This window comes from Lactuca sativa, chromosome 9 (genome assembly GCF_002870075.4).
Source record: "Lactuca sativa cultivar Salinas chromosome 9, Lsat_Salinas_v11, whole genome shotgun sequence".
Lineage (NCBI taxonomy): Eukaryota > Viridiplantae > Streptophyta > Magnoliopsida > Asterales > Asteraceae > Lactuca > Lactuca sativa.
This window is the reverse complement of record NC_056631.2, coordinates 222,784,254-222,796,632: the sequence shown is the minus strand read 5'-3', so window position 1 is coordinate 222,796,632 and position 12,379 is coordinate 222,784,254. Positions and strand designations below refer to the sequence as shown.

Below are 12,379 nucleotides of genomic sequence, written 5' to 3'. Positions count from 1 at the left end.
GGTGTTCGTATGAACCGGTAAAAACCGGTCCGGTTCAACCAGTCAAAACTGGAAATTTTAAAAAATATTTATTTTTTTTCAATTTTTGTATTTTTTATATAATTAAATATAATTATGATATCATCCGGTTCTTCCGGTTTTTGAGACCGGTCCGACCGGTTGGACCACTTGAATCATCGAACCAATAAGACGACCGGTTAGATCTTCGGTCCGGTTTTCAAATCCTTGCTTATTTAGGGCCTTATAATCGATGCAAAACATCCAGCTGCCGTTTTTCTTTTTCACCAACAATACTGGGTTTGGGCTTAGAACGGGCTAGTATTGGGTTGTATTCTGTGTGCTTCCAGCCTTCATAAGTTTCTCAATTTCTTCTTTTTGGGCATGCATGTATCTTTATGGTCGAACACAAACGGGTAATGTACATTCCCGAAGGATGATTACATGCTTGTGGCTATGTTGGGGAGGCTACTAAGGTCTTAATGGCTAAAAAAAACCCTTTCAGTCGCTTATTTAGCACGATTAGAACTTTGGTTGCTAAATCGGAACACTTCAGAGATTTTGATGTCAATTAAGTCAAAACTCCATATAAAAATAAGTATGAATTTATCATTTTATGTAAATGAAAATGGCAAATACGAAACAAACTGAATATTTAAGAAAAGTAAAAATGAAAAACAAAAGATATGATTGTTGGACCATATCACCATACCATATGCACGTGTAATTTTTTTTTAACCAATTCTATGTTTAGAAATTCCAAAAAGAAATAGTCCGACAATAAAAAATAGGGAAAATACCGGTAATAGTCAAAAAAATGGAAGTATTTTCAAAATTTAGACATGAAAATGGACATTTTTGAGTATAGACATGCATTCCGCGGAGGTAGCTCCGCGGAATGGCAAAATTGTAAATAAATTAGTCTATCAAAAAAAAAAATCAAAATCCATTCTGCGGAGCTACCTCTTAAAAATGAACTCATTCCGCGGAGGTAGATCCGAGGAATGGATCTTCAATTTTTTTTTCACATCAATTCTTCGGGGTTTATATTAATTACCCAACTAATTATTTTCAAAAAAAAATTATGTATCATAATCTTTTCTTGAAATAATTAGTTGGGGAATTAATATAAACCTCAAAGATTCGATGTGAAAAAAAAAAAAAAAAAAAAAAAAAAAAAAAAAAAATTGAAGATCCATTCCTCGGAGCTATCTCCGCGGAATGAGTTCATTTCTCGGAGGTAGCTCCGCGGAATGGATCTTGAGTTTTTTTTTTAATACACTGATTTATTTACGATTTTGTCATTCCGCGGAGCTACCTCCATTGAATCCATGTCTATATCTGAAAATCCAATTTTTTGTGTCTATATTATAAAAATACCCCTTGTTTTTTACTATTACCCGTATTTTCCCTAAAAAAGTAACCTCCATAAGGCTATACGGTATACATGCAACGAGCATGTTCATGGTTGAGTCGGCTACGAACAACGGGCGTGCACACTACCCCGTTGTTTCGTGGTGGCTCGTGTTCGTGCTCACTCGTGTTCGAGACAACGGAAGCGCATGGCCAATTGGATTGAAGGAAGCGATTTGAATGTTACACTAGCCGTTGAACGGCTAGTTTGTTAAAAAAATCAATTATAAACAATTTATTTACCTATATAAATACAACATTTTTACTCCTTATTTTTTACACCATTCTCTTCTATCTATATACATAATTTACATACTACATCTTCACAACCAAAAACCATGGATCCCAACCAAAACACCCCTCCAAACTACAGAAATCGCAAACCCGATAATGCTTTTGCGTTAGATACAACACCTCGCCAATTCCCGACTATGGAGTCACCTCAAGGCGGTTTTATCAATCTACTTCAAACCGGTTCCCATATCCAACAAACACCACTTTTCCAACAACAATATCAACCTTTTCCGGCTTTCCAACAACAACAAATGCAACAACAATACCAACAATTCCAACAACGACAACAACTCCAACAACAATCGTCACAACAACAACAACCACCAAGCTCACAACCACCACTTTCACCGGATTTTGTTGCGGAAACGCAACCTTCACCACCACCTCAACCAAAAAAGAAAAAAAGAAAAAAAACCGGCCCGACCCACTACCACCCAAGAAAGGGTCCCATGGACAAAAGAAGAAGAAGAAATGTTAGCGGAGGCATGGGTGGTGGCTTCCGAAGATCCAATTGTAGGAGACAGTCAGCCTTACGGAAGTTTTTGGGAAAAAGTCCGAGCCATTTTTTACGAGTTAATGGAAAATGAAAATCGAAATGCCGATCAAATTTTGTCGAAATGGCGAGATATTTGACTAAAATGCACCGAGTTTGGAGGAATCTACAACAACCTCCTAAACATACGCAAAAGTGGCTCGAACGATTTTGATGTTTTCAAGGCGGCCATGGACCAATTTGAAAAAACAACGCCAACACGCAAAGCTTTTCCGTATATAAAACCGTGACTAAAATTGAAAGACGCCACAAAATGGAAAGAGCAAACGGAAGGAACTTCCCAACCTTCTGGTTCAAAGTGTTCGAGAAACCCCGATGGAACTTCTCAACAATTGGACGGCCGAACACATATCGACATCAACGACGATCCGATAGATCTTGAAAACGACCAACTTCTTCGTCGGCCCGTTAGAAGAAAGAAAGCAAAAAAAAAAAAAGTGGCGTCAACATCTTCGAATTCTAGTGTTATGGATATGTTTGGCGATAAATTTGATCGATATGTTCAACTTCAAGAAACGAAGGCCGAGGTGATAACTCGGATGGAACAAAAAATGATCGAAGCACAATCATCATTTCAAGAGGCACAAGAGACACTCCAAACAAAAAGCGATATGAAAATCTTGAAAGTGAAATCGGACGACCTCGAGGGTGAAGACTTGGAACTTTTTCAAGCGATGAAAGAGTCGGTTCGAGCCCGACGTAGGCGTAGGGGGTAGTTTATTTTATTTATGGTTGGAATTTTTAAATTTTTTTAATGTTTTTTTAATTTTTTTTAATTTTATTGTTAGTTTTATTTTTTTTAATTTCAACTAATGTAGTTTTTATTTAATGTAATTTGGTATTTTAATTTAATAGAAAAACTAGTATTAAAAAAATGATTTTAATGTTTTTTTGAATTAAATTTAAATAAAAAAATTTGAGGTGAAATGGTGTGTTAGTGATAGGTATCCCATGCTAGTAGTAGGAGAATGTGGTACTGATACTGCACCCACCACATATATTGTATACGCCTTGTTCCTGAGTTCGACTTAAGGAGAGAAATGGGAGGATACGGAGGGAAAGTGAGGGGTGGCGAAGGAAAAATGTGTTCCCGAGTTTCATTAATGGAAGGAAAGTGAGGGGAGGAGAAGGATTTTGAAGCCATATTTTCCTTCCAAATTTTCCTCCCAAATTGGACGGATTTGGGAAGAAAGTAAGGGGTAGGAAAATTTCAAGTTTTATTTTCTTTTTCCTCCTAACTCGAGAACACAAAACTTAAAATTTTCCTTTCATTTCCTCCGAACCTGGAACAAAGAATAATTAATATTTTTCTTCACCTCCCTTTATTCTTGTAATGAATAGGGATAATGACTTGAAAGGGTAACAAACTTTTGACTTTTGTCACATTTAGTCACTAAACTTTTTTTCGTTATCTGTCATTGAACTATTAAAACTATTCACATTTTACCCTTATGACCGACTGTTGCCGGTCATAAGGGTAAAATGTGATCAGTTTCAATAGTTCAATGGCAAATAGATAACGAAAAAAAGTTTAGTGACTAAATATGAACAAAATCGAAAGCTCGTTTCCCTCTAAAAAGTTCAATGACTAAATGTGAACAAACCTCCTCTTTTATTATGTTTTAGCAAATTATTTATTTTTGTTAAATTGTAGCAACATTTGTTGATGAAGAAATCTATGAAATAAAAAAAAAACAAAATCCTGAAAATATATTTAAAAAAAAACAAAAAACCTAAACCTAAATAAAAAACCAATGGTTTGACATTTTCCAAAATAAAAAATCAAAATTTCCAATCTGATTTTGGTTTTACAAAAAAATGAACTATTCTCACTGATGTGAATTATGACCATTGGTTTGACATGCGAAATTTGTGACATCCCATGAATATGTAGTTACAACATCGTTTGAACTCCTAATTCATAATAAGGAGTTAGAGTATCATCGCATGAATACGTAGTCACAACATCGCCTGAACTCGTAATTCATCACCTACAGGTTATGGGCCTGCCGGTGTTTCCACTGGGTTGTCTAGAATAGTCCGTGGTCACCATCTATACTCTGGTAGATCACGACATCGCCACATTGCTGGTTAAGGTTATGGTATCTCCTTTCATCCTACATCACATATTCATCGTCATCTATTTACCTAATTATCACCACCTTTCTATCATCACCTATCTCTCATCATTTTATTTCATCACACACCAACTATTTCATCTATCCATGTTTCATCGGCAATATATTTGTAGATATAAAATAAATATACCGTTTAAATCTTTTAAAACATGTATAAAATCGTTCATCCAACATAGACAACAAGTATTCAAATAATATGCACACATAGCACGTAATTTATATAAAATACTTCATATTTATGTGTAAGATGAAAGTAACTATATACACCATAAAAATCCCATAAATGCTTCCTAACTTCGAACCCCAAGGTTTACTCTACTAAAGCTTCATATTCTCGACTCTCTGAACCTAGAAGGGTCCAGATCTATCACACCAAAAAGCTCAAGATAGCTCTTCCTCTCACTCTACACACTCAAGCTTGCTAGGGTTCTCACTTATGGGAATGGTAGTCGCAATTGAAGGCCATAAGTGCCTTTAAATATGGCTCGGGCCCAAAGATTTAGGGTTTCTGCCAACAACGCGGACTCGTCGAGTCGCCTCACCGACTCGTCGAGTCCATTCATTAATCCGAGTCATCAGTCGCGACCTTACTCGACGAGTTGAGGCGTCAACTCGTCGAGTCTCTCTTCTTAACTCAAAGAGAAATACTTAAATGATGATACCTGGAAATCCGGATGTTACATTTTGTTTTTTTATTTCATAGATTTCTTCATCAACAAATGTTGCTACAATTAAACGAAAATAAATAATTTTGCTAAAACATAATACAATTGGAAGTTTGTTCACATTTAGTCATTGAACTTTTTAGAGGGAAACGAACTTTCGATTTTGTTCACATTTAGTCACTAAACTTTTTTTCGTTATCTCTTTGCCACTAAACTATTGTAACTGTTCACATTTTACCCTTATGACCGGTGTACCGGTCATAAGGGTAAAATGTGAACAGTTTCAATAGTTCAATGGCAAATAGATAACGAAAAAAAGTTTAGTGACTAAATGTGACAAAAATCGAAAGTTCGTTACCCTTTCAAGTCATTATCCCTAATGAATATGCTTTTAATGAATCTAAGAAAAAACTAGGAACAAGGCGTAAACGAAAGACCACAAAACCAATAACTACAATAACAATGGCAACACAATCAGAAACAACCAGGCCTACTTCCACAAACAGAAAGATCGCTTCATCACTCGGCAATTCATCAATAACTATAATAAAATAATAATGGAAGCTGCACTGTCATAAAATGAGTAGAGGCGGCACGATCAGGGAGGTTGAACGGAAAATCCTCAGCCATCTCCACGGCCGCCGTAGCCGGATACATCTTACCCAAATCCATGCTCACATCCTCCGCCACCACCTCCATCAATCCAACCACATCCTCTCTCACTTCATCTCCGTCTGTGGCTCCCTCCGCAAAATGGATTACGCCCATCTCATCTTTCTCCAAACCCACAACCCCAACATCCTCCTCTACAATTCAATGATCAAAGGTTACTCACTCTCACCACCCTTCCAAACGTCACTTCACTTATTCTCCACCATGAAGAAACACCGAATTTGGCCTGATGAGTTCACCTTCGCTCCTATACTTAAGTCCTGTTCCAATCTTTCCGATGTTGAATTCGGGCAAACTGTACATTCTCAGGTCGTATCACTTGGATTTCATTGTTTCAGTGCTATTAGAGTCGGAATAGTTGAAATGTATACAAAATTTGGAATATTGGAAGATGCGAAGAAGGTGTTCGATGAAATGCACCACAGAGATGTAATCATTTGGAATTTAATGATTCATGGGTATTGTAAAACAGGAAACATAGATATGGGGTATAACCTCTTTAAACAAATGAAAGAGAGAAACATCGTTTCTTGGAATACAATGTTATCTTCCCTATCAAAAAGTAATCAGGAGTTTGAAGCCATGAAACTTTTCCATGAAATGCGCGACAAAGAATTCGAACCTGATGAGGTAACAATCGTGACAATGCTTCCAGTTTGTGCACGTTTAGGAGAAGACAACATCGGGCAATGGATCCATTCATATGCAAAATCAAATGGATTCTACCAAAATCATGTTTCTGTATGCAATTCACTTATCGATTTCTACTGCAAACGTGGAAATCTTGATTCTGCCTTCATGGTTTTCAATGATATCCCATCAAAAACGGTTGTTTCTTGGAACATCATCATCTCTGGTTTGGCTTTCAATGGGAATGGCGAAAAGGGGTTATCTCTTTTTGATGAAATGATCAAGAACGGATTTAACCCTAACGAATCCACTTTTGTTGGGGTTTTATCATGTTGTGTACATTCAGGGTTGATTCAAAGAGGAAGAGACTTGTTTTCTTCAATGGTGTTGAATCATAAGATTGAGCCAAAGCTTGAGCATTATGGGTGCATGGTTGATCTTCTTGGGCGTGGTGGGTTTGTGAAAGAAGCTTATGGGTTGTTGAAAAGTATGCCAATGAAACCAAATGCTGTTTTATGGGGTGCATTGTTGAGTTCTTGTTGTAATTTTGGTGAGATGGAAGTTGCAGAAGTGGCAATTAAGGAACTTATAACTTTGGAGCCATGGAATTCTGGGAATTATGTTTTGTTGTCGAATTTGTATGCAGAAAGAGGGAAATGGGATGAAGTTGAGAAAGTTAGAGTGTTGATGATGGATAATAAGATTGAGAAAGCACCAGGACAAAGTATGGTTAGGTAATTTAAGTGGAATGTAGTTTACAAAAGGGAAATTAATACCAAGTAAATTTTAATCGTTTTGCTCTTCTTTCGATATTTTTCTAATGATTGTTTATCCTATTTTCTGAAAATAATGTTGTAATACACTAGCAAACACAAATCTTATACAGGGGGGTGGACGAGGTTTTTAAATTTTACATAGAAATTCAACATAAGAAAATTGAGAGAAAAAAAACGATTGTTCATATAACGCATGATAATCCAATTTCCAAATCCAAATTTTATGTTTTTAAATTTGTTTCCAAAAATGCTAATAAGGAAACTGAAAGAAGAAAGCGAATTTGTTTTAAGTGGATCAAATTATTGATCTATTTAAATTGAAACAAATGTAATATTCGCTCCATGCCTTTTAACGTTTCAATAACATTTTATATATGATTTAAGACATCATATAAACAGGGGATGTAGCTCAGATGGTAGAGCGCTCGCTTAGCATGCGAGAGGTACGGGGATCGATACCCCGCATCTCCATTTTTTTATATTTTACCATAATGGTCCTTCACCTTCCAAAAGTTTACCACATTTTTTTTTCAAATAAAAAATGATACAATGACCAGTTTTTTTATAATTTATAATCTTGTTCATCATCATTACAAGCTGAACATACATTATGCGTAATATTTATAAATGATAAATTCAAAACTGTAAACCCATTTCTTTAATTTTGGGTTTTAATTATGTAAAAGATCAATTAGTTATCCGATTTATCACACTATAATCCAAATTATTTTTTTACAATAAGTCTACTTTCTAAGTTAAGTGATATTTCTAGTTTTATTTTTGTAAGTAAGTTATTGCTATCAAACTAAAGAATTATTTATAGGATGTTGGTGATTTGTTATCATCAATGTTATTTAATTGTAATAGAGATTAATTTGTTGACTAAAAATGATCTTGATAAATATTAAACAAGTAAGGAAGGTGTGGAGTACACACTTGTTTAAGTTTGATCAACTATTAAAGTATATTGTCATTTAGGGGCGAAGCCCCTGAACGAACGGGGGTCTGGGGCAGCGCCCCTGGGAGCGGGGTCCAAGGGGCGGCAGCTATGGTAGTTTTGACAGTTTTTACTATTGAGAAAAACTGTTATATAACAGTTTTGACAGTTTTTCGGATAAAGAATATTTATAACCAATTTTAGTCACTTTTCTGGTACTCACGAAAATACACCATCTCACTCTCTCTTTCTTTTCTTTATGATTTTATCTGAGTCTTATCCAATTGAGGATTTGGGAGTACCACCCAAATACTTCGATTTGAAAGTGATTATCACGATTCTCAGATTTCCAAGTGCCACTAAACCATATTTCTAACATAGGACATAATATAGATCAAATTCATAGAAAATCAAGTTGGCATATAACAAAACTACAAAAGCCAAAAGGTATCCACTATTAGACCATTGTATAAGTCCAACTTTTTTTGGACTCAAACCATGAAAAATAACAACCATAAAAACCATTCTTGCAAGAGTTTTTTTAAATTTAGATAGGTTGATTGGTATTGTAATCCTCATGTTTTCCTGTATTTTTTTCCTATCTATTTGTTAGTGTTTTATCAGAATTCCGTTCACTCCAAAAAAAACTATATGCATATACATATATGTCAAGGTATGCATATATATAATCTCTCTCTCTCTCTCTCTCTCTCTCTCTCTCTCTCTCTCTCTCTCTCATACAAAGCATACAATGGAAGTCTAAATATAGTAAATTAAACATTCTAGAATACAACATAAAATGTAAATAATACAAAATATCCAAAATATAATCGGATGGCTTGTCGTAAGATCGAACTATGAGTTACTCCCAACCACCTACGTATTGAAACATTTTTCTAAATGAACATGTGTAAGTCTAGCAGCTTAGTATTTATATATATATATATATATATATATATATATATATATATATATATATATATATATATATAGTAGTGCACAGAAGTATGAGATGCATAAAAGTCATTTCCATCACAATTGAATTTATAACAATTAAGAGCTTGTAGACATCAAGAGAGATCTTGTAGACAGTCGTGTAACTTTTTGACATTCTAAATGTTGATTGCTTATATAAGCATCAAATAATGATTCATTCAAGGTGTCAAACAATCCTAACACCCGTAGACTACACTACTCTAATAATGTATCTATTAAAAGAAGTACTAATTCGTGTAACAAATACCTGGGTGACATTCAAGATTTTATGGATATAATATATCAGATATAAATCGAATATGTAAATATGTTTATGTTAAACACCATTCACACTACACACCACCCCTACTCTTGTTTTTGTATTTTTAAGATTTACATTCTACAAATGGTAGGAATAAATGAAAATAACTCGTACATAGACAGATTAACCATGACTACTTTCACAAAGCATGAGAAGGTATTTTTATTCAAGAGCTTGAAAAAAAGTTATAGAGTAGTTGAAACCCTATCTATCAACCATATTACATAAACAAAGTATAAAATAGCTACATAGATCAACTCATGCTATATTTTCACTAACAAAAATGATGCAATAACCGGGTGCGACCAAAAAGCCCCGTTTAACGGCAATATCGGGTAGATTTCCACTGAGCCCCAAGCTCAACCCCTATATAAGGGAGAGTAAACTCCATTTCCACCTTTTTCACTCTCTCTCTCTCTCTATACTCTCTCTCTACAAATTATTTTTCGAGCCAAAAATCGTCCGTTTCGAGCCTCAAACGAGTAATCAATCTACCCTAACTCATTGTATAGCTTATCTAGCATGCAAATTCGTGTTTAAGACATCAAATAGGGGTAGATTCATGTGTTTACGGCCCAAGAACGCTCTTGGACCGTGAACACCATTTAATGGGGTTTTTAAGCCCCAAAACCCCTCCAAATTGCCCCTAAGGCCTAGATATGACTTGTAGGCTTATGGAATCGGACTTAGAACACCTTGAACTAGCATTTTGAGGAGTAAACATGAGTTTACTGCCCAAGAATATGCTTGGGTCGTAAACTCCTCTTCATGGGGAGTAAACTCATATTTGTGTGTTTAAAAGCCACTTAAACACACCAATAGCCTTAGATTAAATTCTAGAATCGACCACCAACAAGTTAGGGGCCTTGAACTCGATTAAAACAACTCCATAAGGAGTTCACGGCCGTAAACCCCTCATGAATGGGTACCTAGGCCGTAAACTCCTATAAAGGGGTTAAATGGTGCCTTAAACTCCCCATTTGACTTAGAAAAATGCATAGGATTTATTCTCTATCATTTAAGCCATTAAAACACCCAAGGAATATGTCCATAGGAGCTTACAGCCGTAAACTCCCTTGTTTAGGGCCGTAAACTCCTATTTGGTCCATTTAGGTGCCTTAAATCCATTCATACACTTTATATTTAGACCTAGCAAAATTCCACAATTGATATAAGGCCTTTAAGCATCCTAGAACACCCTCACCATGAGTTTACGGCCGTAAACTCATGGGGAGTTGTCCCAGGGCCGTGAACTCTATATAGAGTTTACTCTTGGGGAGTAAACTCCATTCCTAAGCCATACACACCCTTAGATGTTACCCGGGACACTCCAAACACTTAACCTAAGTGTTTTCCGCACTTTAGGATGCGTATACTTGTTTAATTGGTATTATATGTACTAATTGTATGTAAACATATGTTATCATATGTTAATAGGTCACTAAGTGTGTTCAACTTACTTGACACCGAGCACCCAACCGGCACCTTCGTCAGATCCACTTACACCAGGTGAGTTCATACCCCTGAATGAACCTTTTAAATGATTTTACAAGTTTTATGGGGGGAATACAAGTTAAACATGTCAGTTATCATATCAATCACATGTGACTGATAACCCGCATGCACAAGGATTTACCACACTATTAATTGTTTTACCGAGAATGACACTGTAAATGGTTTTCTAAAACGTCGTTACTTGTTCAGCTTTTACTTATAATGTTTTATCAAGGTTTCATTTTAAAACTTGTTTATGAAAGGGTTCCCAAAGGATTTCTAAAGGTTTTCAAACTTATTTTACAAAAGAATACCAAGTTGTGATTTTCTTAAGTATAAAGGTTTTTCCCAAAGTTTTCATCAAGTTTTTCTTCCATGTTTTTATGCTCTTACTTGTTAGATACTACTACTTCACTTCGGTTTAGTTAACACCCCCACTTCGTGATACGCTTATACTTGAGAACGCCTCCACTTCGTGATACACTTATACTTGATAACGCCTCCACTTCACGATTCGCTTATACTTCACGATTCACTTATACCTCACGATTCGTTGATACCTCACGATTCGCTTATACCTCACGATTCGCTTATGCTTCACGATCCGCTTCCACATGTTAATAGTTAGATGTATGTTTGTGCTTGTATAGATGCATATAAATAATGTTTGAAGGACTTAGGAAGGTTTGTTCGCCCTATTTCCTTTTCTTCGTTGAGATGTGGTCTGGTGGGATAAGATGTCCGTCCGAAGGTCGTTTGATCATTAGTTATATATTATGTATACAAGCATAGTCATATAGGTTTACATGAGTCAGTTCAATTGTGAGTCTCTATCATTAGTCCAGTATTTTACATCAGATCTCACTACACGAGATACATCTTCGGTACACGACCTTCTACGTTGTTAAGTTGGTAACCAGAGTCTCTTGTAGGGAGAGCGGACATTGTGTGTATAGATCTATATGGGATTGACACCCCCGCACCCTGACTGCTAGCTACAGTCCACGGCCTACCAAGCCAAGGGGTGACAAATGTCATTTTCATACCGACGCCTGCAGGGCGTCAAGTTCTCTAGTGTCTATCAGTATGGTTACGAGTATCTTGGGGTTACCTTATAATTCATGGCTTTAAGGTAACGGGTTTTATACACTGTATTCACTGTGTTCACTGTACTCACTGTATTCACTGTGTTCACTGTACTCACTATATTCACTGTGTTCACTGTATCCACTGTTTTAGACCTTGCTAGACATATCTTTCATTTGATATTGTCTGGGGTCTGTCTCCACTGTTTTAGACCTTGCTAGACATATCTTTCATTTGATAATGTCTGGGGTCTGTCTCCACTGTTTTAGACCTTGCTAGACGTATCTTTCATTTGATATTGTCTAGGGTCTGTCTCCACTGTTTTGGACCTTACTAGTTGTATCTTTCATTTGATACTGTCTAGGGTCTGTCTCCACTGTCTAGGCCTTTCTATCTGTATCTTTCATTTGATACCGTCTGGGGTCTG

At 35.9% G+C, this 12,379-nt stretch overlaps 1 protein-coding gene and 1 non-coding gene across 2 annotated transcripts; both read left to right on the top strand.

Moving 5' to 3' along the window:
• Window positions 1-5,501: 5,501 nt before the first annotated feature.
• On the top strand, window positions 5,502-7,183 carry LOC111878929 (pentatricopeptide repeat-containing protein At1g09190). The gene has a single exon (XM_023875423.3). The coding sequence runs from the start codon at window positions 5,640-5,642 to the stop codon at window positions 7,098-7,100; it is 1,461 nt and encodes a 486-aa protein (XP_023731191.1). The 5' UTR covers window positions 5,502-5,639; the 3' UTR covers window positions 7,101-7,183.
• Window positions 7,184-7,536: 353 nt separating this feature from the next.
• On the top strand, window positions 7,537-7,609 carry TRNAA-AGC (transfer RNA alanine (anticodon AGC)). The gene has a single exon. It is a non-coding gene; the product is annotated as a tRNA-Ala (tRNA).
• Window positions 7,610-12,379: the final 4,770 nt, after the last annotated feature.